Here is a 12,096-nt window from a genome sequence, read left to right as displayed (position 1 = left end):
AGGTGGGCGTTCTCCCGGATGGACGTAGACGCGCTCCGCACCGCCATACTATTGGCGGACTGAGCGGAGGGGTGAGACAACAACGAGGACCACGCACCTACCCCCAGCAGAGAGGAGGTGGCGGAGCGGGCGCAAAGCCCCCTGTGCTCAGGCTCAGGCTAGACCTGTGGGAGGTCTGCGACCGCGCCATTCCCCGCGTCCGCGGTCTCCCCCAACGGCGGCGCGTCGCCGCCTATTGGTGGAACCGGGAAATCGCCGGCCTCAGGACGGAGGCGATGGCGGCTCGGCGGGTCGTATAAAGGGCCCGCGGGCGGTGGGGGCCGGACTCCGTGCAGGAGGAGCTGGCGGCCCTCGCCGCGTATAGGCGAGTGCAGGCGGCGTTAGGCGCCGCAATCAGAGAGGCCAAAACCAGGGCCTGGAAGGAGATGCTTTACTCTCTCGACGAGGACCCCTGGGGGCGTCCGTACAGGGCGGCAATGAGAAAACTGCGGCCCAGGGCGCCCCCGATCGCCGAGTCACTCGACCCGCAATTTGTGGGGCACGTGGTCCGGACCCTCTTCCCGACGGGAGAGGACCGCCCACCCTCCCCCCTGTCCCTCCGCAACCTGCGGAGGACGAGGTGGAGTGGGGGGGAGGAGCTAAGAGTCGGTGGGGAAGAGCTGACTCGGGCGGTCAAGAGGATGGGAGCCGGGCGCAAAGCCCCCGGCTCCGACGGGGTCTCGGGAAGTGTCCTGGCTTTGGCCATAGAAGGGGGTTGGGCCGTGCGCGTGAGGCGGCTGTTCAGCGACTGTCTCCGCGCCGGCCACTTCACCCCCGATCTGGAAGAAAGCCAAATTGGTCCTCCTTCCTAAAGAGGGCAAGGACGGCGGAACTCCCTCCGCCTATAGGCCGATATGCCTGCTGGACGAGGTGGGCAAGCTCATGGAGCGAATCATCGCCCAGCGCCTCGTCCGGCACCTGGCCGGGGATGGTCCACAGCTCTACGAGGAGCAATACAAATTCCGGTGGGGCCGATCGACGATGGACGCGATCAAGCGCGTCAAGGCCCTCTCGGACCGAATCGTGAAGCGGGGCGGGATGAGAATGGCGGTTGCTTTGGATATAAGCAACGCATTCAACACCCTGCCCTACGCGCGGATATGCGGGGCCCGCGTATCTGCGCCGTGTCGTGGTGGACTATCTCCGGGATAAGACGCTGGCCTACCGAGACCGTGATGGGGTCTCGGTGCGGAGGGAGGTGTATTGCGGAGTTCCGCAGGGGTCAGTCTTGGGCCCCTACTGTGGAACCTCGCGTACGACGCCGTCCTCCGGACTGCCCTTCCCCCGGCAGCCACGTCGTCTGCTACGCGGACGACACGCTGGTGCTGTCAAGGAGTGCAGACTGGGGGGAAGCGAGAGGAGTGGCCGAGCAGGCCACGGAACGGGTCATGCGTACGATCGAGGGCATGGGCCTGAGGGTGGTCCTCAAAAAGACGGAGGCCCTGTATCTCTACAGGGCCGGCCGGGGGATGAGACCCCTGCCCGCAGCCCGTGTCCTCGTGAGGAACACCCCCGTACGGGCACCAGCATCAGGTATCTGGGCCTCGTCCTGGACGGAACTTGGAGCTTCGGCGAGCACTTTCGGTCGCTGGCCCCGAGACTGGAGAGGGAGCGTCCCGCTTGCCCACGTCAATATTGGCCACGTCAATATTGACCACGTCAATATTGACCACGTCAATATTGGCCACGTCATTATTGACCACGATCCCGATTGACCACGGGGTGGATTGGCCACGTCATTATTGGCCACGCGTCATTATTGACCACGTCAATATTGGCCACATCAATATTGGCCACGCGTGTTATTGCCCACGTCAATATTGGCCACGCGTCATTATTGCCCATGTCATTATTTTCCACGCGTCATTATTGGCCACGTTAATATTGGCCACGCGTGATATTACCCATGTCAATATTGGCCACGCGTCAATATTGACCACGTCATTATTGCCCACGCGTCATTATTGCCCACGTCACTATTGCCCACGCGTCACTATTGCCCACGTTATTATTGTATATGGGTTTGCGACTTGGACGGGGTGGGTGCGGGAGGGGGGCCGAAGGCCCCCCTTGCACTCCCCCCATGTGTGTGTGCAAAGCATTTTTCTGCACCACATGGGTTTGCAATTTTCCACGCTAAGCAAAGAAATTGATTAATATTGACGTGGGCAATAATGACGCGTGGGCAATAATGACGCGTGGGCAATAATGACGTGGTCAATATTGACGCGTGGCCAATATTGACGTGGGCAATCGGAACCGTGGCCAATATTGACGTGGCCAAACGGGTGCCACTCTGCTGAAAGAGATTGCGTACGGACAAAAGAGAAAATCGCAATAGAGGGAAAGTGCGAGCACCGCGGCGATGGCTGCAGTGGCGGCGGCCGCGGACCCCGATTTCCCCTCTACCGGTCACGGACCCGAAAATCCCGCGTCAGCAATTCCAGCGCCGCAAGACCCCCCAATCCGCGTGACGTCATGTCCCCGCGCGCCTACGAGTTTCCCCGCACACCCGCTCCCCCCTCGGAGCACCTGAGTTAAAACGCTTCTAGTATCAACTACTTGTGTGTGTCCACACTTTGTAATGTACCACATGAATTTACGACTTTTTACGCGTAACGAGGTCCACCCACTCCCTCCTCCCCCCTGTTTACATTCGACTACATTTAGTGAACACTACATGCCTATAAATTTCATTGAAAATTTTGCACGAATTTATTTGTCTGATTGACACTGTGTTCGTTTGTTACTGTGTCCATTTTATTCAGCCTGTTGTGTCCATTTTGATCTGTACGCATGGGGCTCAATCGCGCTATTGGGATGTGCGCTATCGGGCTGTGCGCTATCGCACCGTGCGCTAACGGCACCCTCTCTGTTCCAGCGATTATGTTTGTGGAAAAATTGATTTTCCATTGCAAATTAAATTTTTTATTCTAGTTGTATTTTTGAGAAAGCCAACCCGAAAATAAGAAGTTGAGTGATTTAGACTTACTACTTGTTGAGTTGGTGGGAGTTTTGTAAGTTCGGAGTCTCAGAAAAATTCGGAGTCGATGTTGATGACGTTCGGGTCATCAGACTCAGAGTTGATGTGAATGGAGATCTAGTCGCCAGGCTCGAAGCCGGTGCAAAGTTGAGTGGGTTGAAGTTTACTCACTTGAGTTCACTAAACTCGATTAAATCTCAACTGTGCACTGTTACAAATATCGAAAACTTCGACTCGGCAAGATGCGGAGTTACGCGGACCGGTTTTGTCTCTCGGTACAAAATAGAAAAAAAAAAGCTTCTTGTACTTTGTGGGTCGCAGTTTTATACAGTGTTTCCTTGAGATGGAAGACGGATGTGGGTGAACGGATGTGCTTTTTGTTTTTGGATTGGTAGTTTCATCCAGCGTTAACAAATTCTAGGCTTGTCTATTGGAAGTTATTTCGTTTAGACGACCTACTATTGGCACATCATCTTCTCGTCTCCGCCCGAATTACTCTGGTTTTTTAGTACAAAAAAGAGAGTTTAAATTTTCGGTTTTTTTATCTAAAAGGACGGACAGAAAGAAGGGAAAAAAAAGGGATTATGTTCTTTTTGTAAACTGTTTGTAAAGAGTCGTATTTTTAGTCGTTATTTGAGCGCGGACCGCGTTTGTGTATTGTGTAACGGTTCACCTTTCCCGATCGCCTCGGACAGGCTCGCCGGATGCCAGGATTCGGGAGAAGGGGGAAAATCAACTTGCGTATACCGATATCAAATTAACAGTCCTTTATTATAAAGCTTATTCTATGTACATACTTAGCCTACGGGTAATCTTATGCTCGATGCATACTTTAACCTACGGAGAGATATTTACAATATATTGTAACGCGCGCGCTCGCGGAAAAGGAATAAGACACACACTCTTTTAACTAAAAGAATCGAACAGCTTTATTGCAATTATCACAAAGCGTCTGTACAAGTTCGAGGTCGCTCTCAGACTGTTTTATTCCTTGTTTATCCCCGTTGCCCCGGCTTTTGACAGCTGACCGCCGCCGCCGATCGATATTCCCGATCCGACAGCTGACTCTCGATCGCAGAGTATACCGGGCAGCGCACGTAACAATATATATACAGGCTAGTTTAACGGTATCCGGACGGGAGCTTATGCGCAGCACCGTAGTACGCGATCGCGGTCGCGGGGTTTGCGGATTTCAGGTAGCCGAAAGCCGGCGTGCGCCAGGCGGCGGAACGGTCTGATGACCTGCTCCGTCGGCGGAGTCAAGGAAGCCGAAGGCCGGCGCACAGTGATGCCAAACGCCTAAATTTTTCGACATGGTTTAAAAAATCTCAAAGACTCGACTGATACGCATACAATTTGGTACATAAAGGTTTTCGGGGTTGCTAATTTTGAATTTGGTATCAAAATTAAAAAAAACAAAATGGCGGATTGAATATAGCGGACAAAAATTCAAAAAGTACATGAATATTGACTTCTATTTGTAAGTTTTTTTAGTAATATTTTAATCAGTCTCATGGAAAATAGTATAATAATTCTAGGCACATATTCTCAAAATTTCCTAGAGTGAAACATTACTCTAAAAAAGTAAAAATTGGACATACTAAGTTTGAGTGATTTGTCACTCTAATTAGAGTTCGAATGACAAAATATGACGAGATATGTTCGAATGACAAAATATTTGATTTAAAAAAATACAAGAAGGCTTTTATAAGATTATATTTATTTTTTTACCAAAATATAACAAAATTTAATTTTTAAATTTGATTTAAAAAAAACGCTAAATGATGCTAAAGAAGAGACAAAGTGGAAATTAAAGTACTCATCTTAAAGAATGAAATTTCACTTGAAACAACTGCAGCCAAGTGCAACTTTTAAAAAAATTCACTTTTATAAGTGCTCTATTCATGTACGAGTTTGGCTCGCGAGTCCGCCTCGACAAGTTTGATTTGCGAGTGAGATTGTAATGTTTGTCACAACTAAAGCTGCCAGACTTGCCGGGTTGCCCCTCTATTTTCCCTCTATAATGTTACGTGTTAAAGTGCACGGACCCCCAAAGTAGACATATATCTTAATTTATATTAATTTACATAATGTCAATTTTTTAAAAGTTGCACTCGGCTGCAGTTGTTTCAAGTAAAATTTTGTTCTTTAGGATGAGTACTTTAATTTCCACTTTGTCTCTTTTTTAGCATCATTTAGCGTTTTTTTAAAATCAAATTTAAAAATTAAATTTTTTTATATTTTGGTAAAAAAATAAATATAATCTTATAAAAGCCTTCTTGTACTTTTTTAAATCAAATATTTTGTCATTCGAACATATCTCGTCATATTTTGTCATTCGAACTCTAATTAGAGTGACAAATCACTCAAACTTAGATATGTCCAATTTTTACTCTTTTAGAGTAATGTTTCACTCTAGGAAATTTAGAGAATATGTGCCTAGAATTATTATACTATTTTCCATAAGACTGATTAAAATATTACTTAAAAAACTTACAAATAGAAGTCAATATTCATGTACTTTTTGAATTTTTGTTCGCTATATTCAATCCGCCATTTTGTTTTTTTAATTTTGATACCAAATTCAAAATTAGCAACCCCGAAAACCTTTATGTACCAAATTGTATGCGCATCAGTCGAGTCTTTGAGATTTTTCAAACCATGTCCAAGAATTTAGGCGTTTGGCATCACTGTGCGGCGTGCTCCAGACGGCGAGACGGTCTAGTGACCGGCCTCGTCGGCGAGAACTAGGAGGCCGAAAGCCGGCGTGCGCCAGGCGGCGGAACGGTCTGATGACCTGCTCCGTCGGCGGGAACCAGGAAGTCGAAAGCCGGCGTGCGCCAGGCGGCAGAGCGGTCTGATGACCAGCCCTGTCGACGAGGAATGGTGCTCGATCCCGATCGAGCTCGGTTTTTATACCCGTCGGGGCGATCCCCACGCGCTCCCAGCAGCGTGGTGGGATCGATTCCCGACGGGGATACTAGACTTTCGGGAGGGGCGTCGAGTCCCGTGTAGTGGGGCGGATGATCGGCTCCGGGACTTAGTGACAATCGTCACAATTGAATAATGAATTTTATAGTTTCCGGCGATGAGTCTAATTCCTTCGAGTTTCAATATTTCCCTTTTTTTTAATTTTAGCGTCGGGCACCGATCCAGGGCATGGTTTGAACATGGTTTGGTAATAAAGATAGTTGTTATTTTTTATTTTAAACTCAACATTGCCCCAGACTTCTGAAGAAATTAAATCATATCTGACGGTCACTTTTCGAAAATTGTGTGTGTGTGTGTGTGTATGTGTGTGTGTGTGCGCGCGCGCGAGCGCGAAGCATTCTCGGCACCACATGGGTTTGCGGCTTTCCACGCAAAATAAGAGTGGCATCCGTTTGGCCACGTCATTATTGGCCACGCGTGGCCAATATTGACGTGAGCAATATCACGCGTGGCCAATATTAACGTGGCCAATAATGACGCGTGGCCAATAATGACGCGTGGCCAATAATGACGCGTGGCCAATAATGACGCGTGGGCAATAATGACGTGGGCAATAATGACGCGTGGGCAATAATGACGTGGGCAATAATGACGCGTGGCCAATATTGACGTAGCCATTATTAACGTGGGCAATATCACGCGTGGCCAATATTGACGTGGCCAATCCACCCCGTGGTCAATCGGGATCGTGGTCAATAATAATGTGGCCAATATTGACGTGGTCAATATTGACGTGGTCAATCGGGACCGTGGCCAATATTGACGTGGGCAAACGGGACGCTCCCCAAAATAAAATACTCGTAAAAATACATATATAAACGTTTAAAATTCAAATTTTTTTCTGGCAAAGCAATGCTTTTTTGCCAGATGTTTCTAGGTTAGATGATCTGCCATATGATATATTAATGTGTTATGAGTGACACATTCATAACGATAAATAAGGTGTCAGTAGCACGATGACGTAAGTCGGTCAGCTGCAGCAGTCAGCATCGAGCGCATCGCGCGAGGTTTCACGCAATCCGCTCGACAATTAGCGCAATGCTCCTTAGACAGCACTTGCTGTCTAAGCAATAATTTGGAATACTGACCAATTTACGCCCACACGCAATCCTCCCCTTTTTTCGATCCAACTACCGAATTATCGGATTTAAAAACCGGTGAAAGAAGGTGAGGAACGGGTCAATCCGAAGTAGACAAACTAAGACAACACACGACACTCTGCTTTGCGGGGTCGTGTATCGCCGATATAACTCATTGTAAATACACAACCACGACACTCTGCTTTGCGGGGTCGTGGACAACGAGCTCATAGACGCGATACTCTGCCTTGCGGGGTCGCGATCTATTTACTGTAACAAATACAAGAATAAAAGTGTTCAATACAAATAACGGTGTAAGTGACGAAATACCTTCCTCGCGAGATCTCTGGCAGCGATCCCAAATCGTACTCACAACGAGGGGCACAACAAATGTTTTTCACTAGAAAACTTTGCATCATCCAATGCGGTGTCCAATCGTGTGGTGTCCAATCGTGTGTGTCCAATCGTTACGTGTCAAAAGGTCACCCGGTCCCAGCGGAGGTCCCGGATAGAATGCTCGCTAGCCGGCAGGGAAGTGTTCAACAAGCACAGGCTCCGGTGATCGACGGGTACGTTACATAGGAGGGTGTCGGAGTTAAAGGTACGCTTGCGCAGAAGAAATCCGCTCACCGTGCACAGTAACGTGAGCTCCGTTGAAAGCGTTGCGCATCTGCCAAGCCAGAGGCCCCAAACAGAATATTGTCCATGTAAGTGACGTGCTGAAGGGCTTCAATGGCCCTGGGGAAGTTCGCTCCCTCGTCGATTGCCAATTGTCTTAGGATGCGAATTGCCAAGTAAGGAACGCTGCTGAGCCCGTACATCATCGTGTTGAGCTGGAACTCGATTAGTTGTCCTTCTTCCTTAGAAACCGCTTAAAGTCTCGATCGTCGGGATGCACCAGGATTTACCTGTACATCTTCTCGATGTTGAAGATTATCGCAAAGCGATGCCGATGCCATCGAGTCAGCACGTCGGTAAAGAGTGGCAAATTAGGACCGAAGCGGAGGCATTCATTCAGAGAGATTCCAACGTGAGTGTGCATCAAACCGTTGAACACTACTTGGATTTTATCGCCGGCCCTCTACTTCTTCCAGACGCCGTAATGCAGCAGGTAGCAGGCTGTCTGGGATGGGGTCTCCACTAATGCCACCGGCAACATTTGACCTAAAGAGGTGTTCGCGGAGGAAATCGTCGTAGCGGTCTCGTAGACTGGCGTCCTGCGTGAAACAGCGCTTCATCACGTTCAATATTCGCGTGGCGGCGAGGCGGATAGAAGCGAAATCCGGAAGGTGGCTGACAGACGCACCTGGTAGCGGCCGTCAGCAGCGCGCAAGTGCGTGCGCACGAAATGATTCTCGCATATTTGCTCGGCCGTGAGAGGTGGCAGCACGCGATGGCTCCTCTTGTTCCAAAAATTGGCGCACCAAGGGAGTTGGCTCGTTGACGGGCAAACACTGCAGAAACAAAGCAACGGAGGCAACATCGGAGGTGTCTGCAGCGCCAAGGATAATCCAGCCGAACGACGTGTACGTAGGTATCGGCGCCGAGTAGCAATTCGACGGAGTCCTGGCTGCAAATTCAGGATCCGTCAGTTTTAGGCCGTCCAGATGCGGCCAAGTACACGAGATTCGATCGATCGAAGTACCATAGATTCTCAATCGCGGGAAAACAAGGACCGTAATCTCCAGCGCCTTTCCGCGATACGAGCGACAAAGCAATCCATTCCCGCGAGACACCCGTTTGGTGGCTACCAATACCAAAGATCGCCATTGAGGTGGGAGTGTACGAAAGGCAAAGACGTTGCGCCAGCGACTCCGCGATCATGCAAGTTTCGGACTCCGGGTCGATCAGGACTCTCACGGGGTGGCGAGTATCGGTGCGATCAGATAGGAAGACGTGTGCGGTAGCAAAGAGCATTAGAGCACTTTTCACGGGTAGAGCGACATGGATGGTGGCGGCAGGAGACGGAGCAGCGATCACGAGCGCGGTCATCGCAAATGCGTCGTGCAACGTAGTGTTGTGTTGTGCCGAGCACTTATCGCAGTTTTTGATCGAGGGACAATCGCTTACCTGATGGCGACCGAGGCAATTCCAGCAGAGTCGGTGAGCATTTACCTGGTTCCGACGCTTTCGTGCGGTTTACTGCTTGTACTGTTCACAGGTCATGATAAAGTGCTCTCCTTTGCAGAATGGATGACTTTGGGACTCAATCCTAAATTTGCGGGAAACGTTCGAACGAGACTGCTTGGCCTGCTTCTTAGAGGATTTCCTGGAGTTCACTTCCGCTTTCGTGATGCGGAACACCTCCCGCGTCACCAGCTGCTTATGCAGGAAGTCGTGGAGGTCCTTGTAAGAAGGCGGCACAGCGGAACGCCCCAAAAACGTTTCCCACGCCAATCGGGTCTGAGAGTCAAGCAGCTCCACCACGTGATGCACGAACAGGTCGTTGTAATTGGAGATAGGGCGACCAATGCCCTCCAGTAGTGGACATTACTCCATGGAAGATGGTGCGGAGGTCATCGACCGAGTCGGATTTCATTCTAGGTAACGAGTGAAAGTTGTAAGGTAAGCGCGCACCAGAAGCCTCTTGTTCTCGTAGTGAGACTTTATGATTTTAGGTTGCGTGCGATCTTCGAAGTCAAGCAACGTTAATGGCGGTTCAGGGTTGGATGGGTGACTGCAGAAGTTAGGCAATGCCAGATGTGACTATTGTATGGTGGGGGTAACGATGCTTGTTGAGAAACAACGTAAATTTATTTTTTTTACATTATAATTGTTATTTCAATATTTTCACAATGCAAGTGCTGCATAAATAGGACACGTACCGACATATTTTTTAAAACGTCAAAATAACGGCGGCTTTTACTACCTGGAATAGTTATAAAAATAACGTTAAAATGTTGTCTTTATTGTGATGTCAACGGTCTGTGACATTAGACCGTCATTTTAACATCATTAAAACGTCAATTAGTGACGTCAATAATAGTCAGGGAATGACCAAAATTTGACGTCAAAATGACTTGTTTGCTACCTAGGAAGGAGATGCGAAAAAGACCCGGCTAGAAAGAAATTCAAGTGAGCGGGACGATGCAATAAAAGCGAAAACTATTATCAAAAAGAATTGATTGTTCTTATTCACAACAACAAGCCTTTACAACCAAATAGATTCACAAAAGGAGTCAATAGCAAATATCGTTGTTCGATGAGATGCGAGGGCGCGTTTCTATTCGCGATAGGCAACGTGTGATCCATATACGGATCGACTTCGTAACGGAATGATTCGTGGCAGTTAACAAGAGTCCTTTGTCCCTCAACATTCTAGAAGACTCTCGATATTATGGCAATAAAGAATTTTACCGCCTAACTGCAAAAATCAATAAGATTCTTCTAAAAGGTTTATGCGAGCCAAATGGTTTCGCGCGGCTGGATACTGAGCGAGCGCAAGGCACGGCGACCTCCGAATCGTCAAAAGCCAGGCAGTCAGCTCACGGCTGGCGAGAACGCGGCCGCTATTTCCGAACATAACCAAAATTAATAATATTAAAATATTTTTTAAAACGTCAAAATAACGGCGGCTTTTACTACCTGGAATAGTTATAAAAATAACGTTAAAATGTTGTCTTTATTGTGATGTCAACGGTCTGTGACATTAGACCGTCATTTTAACATCATTAAAACGTCAATTAGTGACGTCAATAATAGTCAGGGAATGACCAAAATTTGACGTCAAAATGACTTGTTTTGACATAAATAACTTGTAACGAGCCGTTCCTCCGCTGCCGCTAGAACGGAGATAAAACCGTTAGCCCCTACCTTGTGCGTTCCCTCCGCTCTTCTTTGCTTCCCTCGCCACCGAATGGGTATATAAACCATCCATTCGCGATAACAGAGCTTTCCCGGCTTGCGAGGTGAGCAGACCGTACCTCCTGGTGCACTGAACCGGGCTTCCTAGAGCGTGTATTGTACGCCATAACCTCAACCCGTGATCCTTTCCGACACGCAGTGAGTGCCTTCCTGGCCGCGCATTGAGTGGCAGCACACCGACACACTCCGCACCCGAGCTCTCGGCCGCGCGTCGTCCCAGGGACTCCACACTGAGGAGAAATTGGCACCGCGACTTGTCACTCACGCGGGGTGATCAACGATAACGCGACCGATCAGCTGAGACCGGGTAGCATACCGCGCCGCCAATCGCACCGCTGTGTCGTCAGCCAGGTTGGCCACCGTACACCACGTGCCGCTAGTGCCGGGCCTTAAGGCTACATCGCATCATTGCATCGTCGCGACCAATACCGATACCGCCAACCGTCACGAACGCCAATCCGCGCATCGATCGACCAATGCGCGCACCGCCGCCGCCAACCGCGCGCCGACCGACCGACACGGGCACCGCACACACCACTGTAACCAATCCGAGCGCCGCACCGACACCAATCACGCGCAAGCATACGAGCACTGCGACATCGTCGACAGCACTGGATACGAAGGTACCTCGCATAGCGAGACAACACATTGTACATATTAGCATAGGAGTTATTATTCTGCAATAAATCATACTTATACCGAATACGGCCGTTTTCTCACTTATTCGAGCTCGCCGCCCAGACCTTGAAGCCCGCGGTTATCCGTAGCCAATCAGCACACAAGATTTACGGTTACAAACTTACCGAAAATGGCTTTTAAAATCACTATCAGTATATTACCATGTAACGAACCGCGTTCCTAGCGGCTAACAGCGACCGCGCAGCCCGGCCGACCACCCGCCGAACATCGGGCAAGCGTGCCCGCCATAAGAGCTCCACGCCACCGAGATGACGCTCTCCGAGGCATACTTCCTCCCTCCTCTCGAGCCAGCATCCCGATCTGAAGAGATACGTCATCGAGAGGAGGCCGAGGACCGCCAAAGATTCCCGAGCAGCTGCCGGAGACCATCCAGATAGCCAAATAAAGGCAACGTGTTGTCATTTATTCCCTATTAATTTTATCAAACTAAAGCCAAGGTGT

General features: G+C 49.2%; 1 protein-coding gene across 1 annotated transcript in view; it reads right to left on the bottom strand.

Moving 5' to 3' along the window:
* Nucleotides 1-12,096, bottom strand: part of LOC114255100 — a 55,465-nt gene extending 43,369 nt beyond the window's left edge. Inside the window, exon 1 of the mRNA XM_036286540.1 lies at nucleotides 10,906-12,096. Coding sequence (XP_036142433.1) covers nucleotides 10,906-10,969 — 64 coding nt within the window. The 5' untranslated portion in view covers nucleotides 10,970-12,096. The remainder of the gene's footprint in view (nucleotides 1-10,905) is intronic.

Source organism: Monomorium pharaonis, chromosome 5, assembly GCF_013373865.1.
Source record: "Monomorium pharaonis isolate MP-MQ-018 chromosome 5, ASM1337386v2, whole genome shotgun sequence".
Lineage (NCBI taxonomy): Eukaryota > Metazoa > Arthropoda > Insecta > Hymenoptera > Formicidae > Monomorium > Monomorium pharaonis.
Note: the sequence above shows the minus strand (reverse complement) of the source record. Positions and strands in the feature narration are given on the sequence as shown.